The sequence below is a fragment of the Gossypium raimondii genome, chromosome 1, assembly GCF_025698545.1.
Source record: "Gossypium raimondii isolate GPD5lz chromosome 1, ASM2569854v1, whole genome shotgun sequence".
Classification (NCBI taxonomy): domain Eukaryota; kingdom Viridiplantae; phylum Streptophyta; class Magnoliopsida; order Malvales; family Malvaceae; genus Gossypium; species Gossypium raimondii.
The window spans coordinates 45,697,473-45,705,489 of NC_068565.1; the positions used below are offsets into that span (position 1 = coordinate 45,697,473).

The 8,017-nt window shown below is 36.1% G+C and overlaps 1 protein-coding gene across 1 annotated transcript; it reads left to right on the forward strand.

Moving 5' to 3' along the window:
* The first annotated feature begins 280 nt into the window (after positions 1–280).
* Positions 281–783, forward strand: LOC128035053 (receptor kinase-like protein Xa21). Its single transcript, XM_052624638.1, has 2 exons — positions 281–617; positions 749–783. Exons 1-2 carry the CDS (start codon positions 281–283, stop codon positions 781–783), a joined length of 372 nt encoding a protein of 123 aa, XP_052480598.1.
* Positions 784–8,017: the final 7,234 nt, after the last annotated feature.

Sequence of the window (8,017 nt, forward strand, 5' to 3'; positions counted from 1 at the left end):
CATTCCCAAATAAAAAAATGGATGAACTTGAAAGTTGGAAAGTGAAATAAAATTTTGACACTTGGTTGGTATTAAAGATCACTTAATTTGATTTTTTTACCATATAAAAAAGAGATTAAGGGTTGTAAGTTATAAAAAGCTCAACCTCAATTCAAATTTAATGTTCTCAAATGTAGCATAACTTTTAAAAATTGGACTTGATTTGAAATATAAATCAAACTAGCTTGATTATACTTAATTATACTTGTTTATCTAGTACAAAATAAGTAAAATTTCATACATGGTTTATGAGTTCATGGAAAATGGAAGCTTGGAGGACTGGTTGCATCCACTTATTGGCATGAATAAACCAGAGACGGCGAGAAGCCTAAACTTCTTCCGAAGAGTAAGTGTGGCCATACATGTTGCTCATGCACTCGAGTATCTGCACCATCATTGTGAAGAACGAATCATTCATTGTGACCTCAAGCCAAGCAATATTCTACTTGATGAGGAAATGGTTGGTCATATAAGTGACTTCGGCTTAGTAAAAATCCTTTCTACGGACAGACTGAACTATTCTGCTAATAAATCAAGCTCCCTTGGATTAAGAGGAACTATTGGTTTTGCCGCGCCAGGTAATTTTAATTAATTAATTTCTTCGATCATTTAACAGCAAAGCATACAATCTAAAAACACTTTTTCGTATATTGAGAGGGTTTCCTTTTGTAGTTATTTCTATATGTAATTTGTGATTAATTAATTGCAGAATATGGTATTGGTGTAAAATTGTTCACAATGTAAAATTGTTCACATTACTATATCAAATTCTTACAAACTATTTATAGATTATAGTTAACCCTTTAAAGCAAAAAAAAAAAACTGAAAATATTAAAATCTAATAATAGCCATAAACCAATGACTCTTGACCTTTCATTCTCCTAAATAAAAAAACTACTAATTTAAACCCATTAAAAATATAACTCTTGACCTTTCATTTAACATTACTCTTGACTTTTCATTTAAGTTTATTTAACAAAACTCCCCTGTAAACTTAAATGCTTTTGCCATCCTTCATGCCGATTAATTTCTTGTAGTTGTCGAAGAGTACCATCGGTAGCGATTTTGTGAAGATATCCACGACTTGGTCTCGACTTGCCACATGCACTAATTTCACAGTTCCTTCCTTTACATGATCTCGGATGAAATGGAAACGAGTGTCAATGTGTTTGCTTCTCTCATGATTCAGTGGGTTCTTTGCCAACTCAATCGCTGATTTATTGTCAACTCGTATCTCAGTTGCACCGAGTTGTTGTTTCTCTAACTCGCCCAACAAATTTCTGAGCCATGTAGCATGACACACACACAAGGATGCTGCCACATATTCAGCTTCACATGTCGAAAGTGTCACGATTGGTTGCTTCTTTGAAAGCCAAGTAAACGTTGTGTTACCCATAAAGAACACATATCCCGATGTACTTTTCTGATCGTCTAAGTCTTCGCACCAATCACTGTCGGAATACCCAATCAACTTGTAATCTTCCATATTTGAATAGAATAACCCGAGTGACACCGTTCCTTGAATGTACCGTAGGATTCGCTTCAACGCCTTCCAATGTGAATAAATTGGCTCCTCCATGAGCCGACTTACAATGCCAACACTTAGCGAAATGTCAGGCCTGTGCAAGTGAGATAGCGAAGGCTTTCCACCAAACTCCGGTATTTTCTCGCGTCGACTCGTTCTCCTCCATCGAATTTCAAGAGTTTTACACCTGGTTACATTGGTGTTGATACCGGGTTGCAATGTGCCATCTTATACTTCTTCAAAATTTCGTTTGCATATGCCTCCTGTGACACAAAAATACCTGTCTCTTCTTGTCTAACCTCTAAACCAAGGAAATACTTCATTAAACCCAAATCTGTCATCTCGAATTCCTGTGTCATTTTGCTCTTAAAATCTAGTATCATCTCACCATTGTTCCCCATAAAAATGAGGTCATCGACATAAAGAGCAACAAATAATATATTACCTCCATTCTTCTTCACGTAGAGGACATGTTCATAAGGACATTGTTTGAACCCGTTCTCCTTGAAGTATGTACCAATACGAGTATTCCATGCTCGCGGTGCTTGCTTCAACCAGTAAAGTGCCTTCTTCAATTTCAGCACCTTTTTCTCTTTTCTATTTTTTATGTACTCGGGTGGTTGTTCGATGTAGACTTCTTCTTCAAGCACACCATTCAAGAATGCCGACTTGACATCCATTTGAAATATTGGCCATTTAAATTGAGTAGCTTGTGCAAAGAGCAACCGGATTGTCTCCATTCTTACAACGGGTACAAATACCTTATATCCCCTCCTTTTGCTTATATCCCTTTGCAACAAGTCGCGCCTTGTACCGTTCTAACTCACCTTGAGCATTCATCTTTCTTTTGAACACCCACTTCACACCAATGGGCTGACTTTCTTTCGGCAATTCTGTTAACTCCCATGTGTTGTTGCGATCAATTGCTTTAATCCCCTCGTCCATAGCAGTTTGCCACTTCTTGTCTCACACTGCCTCTTCAAAACTTATATTCTCAGAACTGCCAGAAGGCATACAATATGTACCTCATTTGTTGAATCATACAAATCATTCAAACTTAGCATTTTTGGTTGTTGCGGTTCATCTTCATCATCGGTAGTTTCAGGATTTGTCGGTATGGTGTAGCGATTGATGATCCTCAATCTTTGATGATAACCTTCGCTGAGTTATTCCAATCCCACTCGCTTGCTTCATTGAATCGTACACCACGACTTACCACAACCTTCTTATTTATCGGGTTGAGTAGCTTGTATCCTTTTGTTTTCTCATCATACCCAATAAAAATAAACCTTTTGCTTTTGTCTTCGAGCTTCATTCTTCGCTGATCCGGCACATGTGCATAGGCCTCACTACCGAATACTTTGAGATGAGAAATTGATGGTTTTTGTCCGCTCCAAGCCTCTTGTGGTGTTTGATCATCCAACTTCGCATGTGGACATCGATTTTGCACATAGATGGCACATTGTACAGCTTCCGCCCAAAATTCCTTCGGCATCTTCTTGCTCTTGAGCATTGATCAAACCATGTCGAGAACAGTCCGGTTCTTCCTCTCGACCACACCATTTTGTTAGGGAGAGTACGGTGCGGTTAGGAATCGTCTTATGCCTTGCTCCTCACAGTACTCCATGAAAGCCGTTGAAGTATACTCGCCACCTCTATCAGATCGCACAGATTTGATGTGTCTACCAGTTGCTTTTTCCACCATCACTTTAAACTTCTTAAACACCTCGAATGCCTAGAATTTTTCTTTAAGAAAATAAACTCAAGTTTTTTGTGAGAAATCATCGATAAAAGAAATGAAATACCTTTTACCGTTAAAAGATTCGGGGGTGATTGGTCCACATATGTCGGTATGAATCAATTCGAGAAGTTGCTTAGCCCGATATTCTACTTTCTTTTGAAACGAAATTCTCGCATGCTTGCCAAGCACACATTCTTCATAAAATTTTCCCTCATAGTCCATGCCTGGTAGCCCATGCACCATGTTCTTCTTCGCTAACTCGTTTAGACCACCATAATGTAAGTGGCCAAAACAGAGATGCCACAGCGACGCCTTGTCTTCAACGTCGACTCACAAAAATTTTCCTCGAACGCTTTTCAAATTCAACTTGTACATGCAATTTCTCTCCATTTCAACTAGAGCGACCAAACGCCATTCCTTATCTTTCAAGTATAACACCCGATCTTTCATAAATACCGAATAACCTTTTTCTATGAGTTGCCCCATACTCAAAATATTACTCTTGAGGTCTGGTACGTAATACACATCTTGGATTAACCCAACTAACCCATCTTGTTGTAAATAACAAATGGTACCTTGGCCTTTTACCTCAACCTTAGACGCATCTCCAAATGACACATGTCCCGTTTCAACCTTTTGCATCTCTTTGAATAGGTGCTTGTGCCCGCACATATGGTTGCTTGCACCCGTGTCAAGGTACCATACCATGTTGTTGTTGGTGTTGACTTCATTGTGTGCCATCAAGAGAAAACCTTCTTTTGTCTCCTCATTTTCCGTGTTAGGTTGGTTGTCTCTTCCACCTTTTTTGAGACGCGGCATTCTTTCGCGAAGTGTCCCGTCTTACCACAATTGTAACACTTATCAGAGTTACAATCCTTCGCATAGTGACCATATTTGCCACACTTGTAGCACTCGACATTGGAATAATTCGACCATCTGCCTCTTCCACGACCACGTCTTCTTCCACACCAATTTTGTTGGTTTGATTGCTCCTCTTCATAATTCCTTTCTTGACCGTGGCCTTTTCCACCACGACCATTTCCTCGATCTCCACGACCACGGCCTCTACCTCGAAAGCTTTGAGAATAGAGAAGCTTTCGTCTTTGAGTGATGCATTGGTTTGAAGTGCTTGCTCGAATGTCTCCTCTTTCTTCTTCTTCTTACGTTGTTCATGTGCCTCGAGAGAACCGGCGAGTTCATCGACTGTGAGCGTTGCTAGATAATTTGACTCTTCTATGGCATATATGACATTCTCGAAACTGTCAGTTAATGATCTCAAAATCTTCTCCACAACTCATGCATCGGTTAACGCTTCTCTGTTTCGGTTGATTTGGTTCACCACGGTTTGAATACGCGTTATGTAGTCGGAGACACCTTCTGATTCCTTCATCTTCATGCCTTCCAACTCGCCGCGAAGAATTTGAAGGCAGACTTGTTTAACTTGGTCGGCTCCTTTGTACACCTTTGGTAAAATGTCCCACGCTTCTTTTGAAGTTATCGCACTTACAATCTTCTCAAAGCCTGACTCGTCAACAGCTCGGAATAACATGTACAATGTCGCATTATCTTTCTATCGCATTTCTTTTAGCGCCTTGTTTTGAGTCGCCGTATATCTCGCAGTAGTTGTCAGTTCTATGAGACCTTCTTGGACCACCTTCCAACCATCTTGAGACCCAAGAGACCTTTCATTTGGATGCTCCAATTCTCATAGTTCACATTTGTTAGTCAAGGCAGCGGCATATTACTGGTCACACTCTCCATAGCTCAGATACCAAATTGTAAAATTGTTCACATTACTATATCAAATGCTAACAAACTATTTATAGATTATAGTTAACCCTTTAAAACCGAAATAAAAACTGAAAATATTAAAATCTAATAATAGCTATAAACCAATGACTCTTGACCTTTCATTCTCCTAAATAAAAAAACTACTAATTTAAACCCATTAAAAACATAACTCTTGACCTTTCATTTAACAAACTCTTGACTTTTCATTTAAGTTTATTTAACAATTGGGAATGAGTTATCAACGAAAGGTGATGTGCATAATTTTGGCATTCTTTTGCTAGAGATGATTACAGGGAAAAGTCTGACCGATGAAGGGTTCAAAGAAGGTTTAAGTCTTTACAATTTCTCTAAGGCAGCTTTGCCCGAACGAGTGATTGACATTATAGATCCCATTCCTCTTCAAGAAAGAGTCAAATGAGGAACTCTCAATGAAAATAGCTTAGGGAATGATATAGAACTTCGATGCTTGAATTCAATATTTGAAATCAGACTCACTTGTTCTTCAAAATCATCGCATGAGCATATTTATATAAGTGATGTTGTTACCAAGCTTTGTACCATTAGAGACAAGCTTCATCCAACTTGTTTATGTTGAGGTTAGAACTTAAATATGTTGCTCAATCATCAGGTAATATTATTTTCATATCTTAACAAAATACTCAATCATTTAATTACTCCAGGCATATTTCCACCACTAATTTTGAGATGAATGTTGCTTTTAGATGATATGAAGTGGTAAAAGAGATTTCCTTGTTTTCTTAAGTTGCAGGTATCTATGGTGCCATAAGAATGGACTTGAGAGGACAGGCAACTGCTTGCTTGTTTATGTTTTGTTTAGGAAAATAAGCTTAAAAAACAAGTAATGAAATCTTTGTTTTGTTTGTTTGAATAAGTTGAATTACTAATGATGTCGAATTTTGAGTGTGCAACTTGTTGTATCTATAGTGCAATTGAACCATTGTATGGCAAGGTTACATAATTGAACTTTCTTTAGGAAGACCTTTCTGTTGTAGTTGCCTCCCAAATAAAACAAACATGAATACATATACAAACATACATACATGTTGAAATCCAATGCAACTTCTAGAATATATATAAAATAAAAAAATAGGATATTCTCTAGAAGACTAGATATTATACATGAACATTCTAGTCATTAGATATTTGTGAAATTAATGGTAAGGATGTCGATATGTGTCAAAAATCCAACGATTACTAAACTCTATATAAATAAGGGTAGGAGCTTTCATTCATGTGATGTTTAAAAGAGAGAACTGGTGTCATATTGTAATTGTATTGTGTATTAATAAAAGTGTTCTCTTCTCTTGTAATTGTAAGTCTTGGTTAAGCCTTAAGCTTTTAAACACTTAGTGAACTTGGGTTAGCTTTTATATAAGGTAAAATTGCACTTTGATTCTTCCTAAAAATATAAAAAAATTTATTTAATCCTTTAAAATTATAAAGATATAAACTATTAAAATGGTGAAATTACATTTTTGCTATTGTAAAATTTACAATTTAATTTTAACCTCTAAACAAATTCTAATTTCACCATTGAATTGGAAGTTTCTTTAATAAAATCTTATTCTTGAATCTACGTATTTTCACAGACATGGGCAAGGGACAATACAAATCCTTACAAGAACGCAAGTTAAGCGATGTGACATGTAATATATGTGAAGGTAAACATTTCATCTCTTTAACGGATTGAAATCGCACCTGAAGTCTAAGGACCAAAGAGGTGGGATTAGTTACCTAAGGGTGAAGAATAGGATTTATTGTGTTCAAACCGTAGAAGATCTTTGCTTGAGCTTCCCATCTCTATATTTAGTTGAGAATCAACAGGTTCCTTGTTCCGTCAACAGCCTATAGGGTTTATGTAAACTAGAGTTTGAGCTTCTGTTACTTTTTGTTATCTTTTAACATGGCCAAAGAAGTGGGAAGTGTTTTGGGCTCTATCCACTTCTATTAAATGGACCAACCCTTGTTTTTAATATTGAAAGCCTTTTTCAGGTTGGGCTTAAACTCCCTTCTAATTTATGTACTGTGATGCTCCTTTTATTTGGTTTTAGAAACTTTAATTTTTTGGTGTATAAAATACGATAAACTCTCTAATTACTTACTTAAATTTTTTTTATTTTCTATTTTAGTCACTAATCTATGAATTTTTTCAATTTGATCACTAAACTAGTCAAATTTATTTTTTTTGTTAAGTTTGAAACAACTAAAAGATGTTATAAACTAAGCGAATAGCCACTCAATTATGACAATGTTTATCCAACTATAAAAATTTTCTAATTTAGTCATAATGCCGTTAAGTTGATAACGAAAGTTTGAAGTGACATTTTTATAGGTCTAATAACAAATTTAGCCCATCAATATTTATATTTTCTATCAATTTAGTCTTAATTCTAAAAATCAATAAATTTAGCCCTCAATATTTACCAAATTTATCAATTTAATCCTAATTATTGGCTTTCTCTCTCTCTCTCTCTCTCTCTCTCTCTCTCTCTCTCTCTCTCTCTCTCTCTCTCTCTTCAATGCAAGAAAATTTAAAAGTTTCCAATCTCCTATACCAGATAGATCTTAAGTGATCGATAAAATTTTTTTAACAGTTTAGACTAAACGATGCTTATCTGACACTAAAAATTTCAAAGATTTTTAGTTTTCGATGATAAAAGATCATAAATTATTGGAAAGTTTTTTATACATAATTTTTTATGTTAAAATAGTGGTACTCTAATGCTTAAAAACCATGATGGTCGGTCCCATACTGGTTCTGGTCATATCAGTTGGTTCATATCGTTCCAATGCTAAACCGAAACAACCAACACCCTTTTTTGTGCCAATGAAAATTCTAGTCCATATCAATTGCACTAGCTTCTTTCGATCTATTTCGATCACACTAGCTGAAACATGGT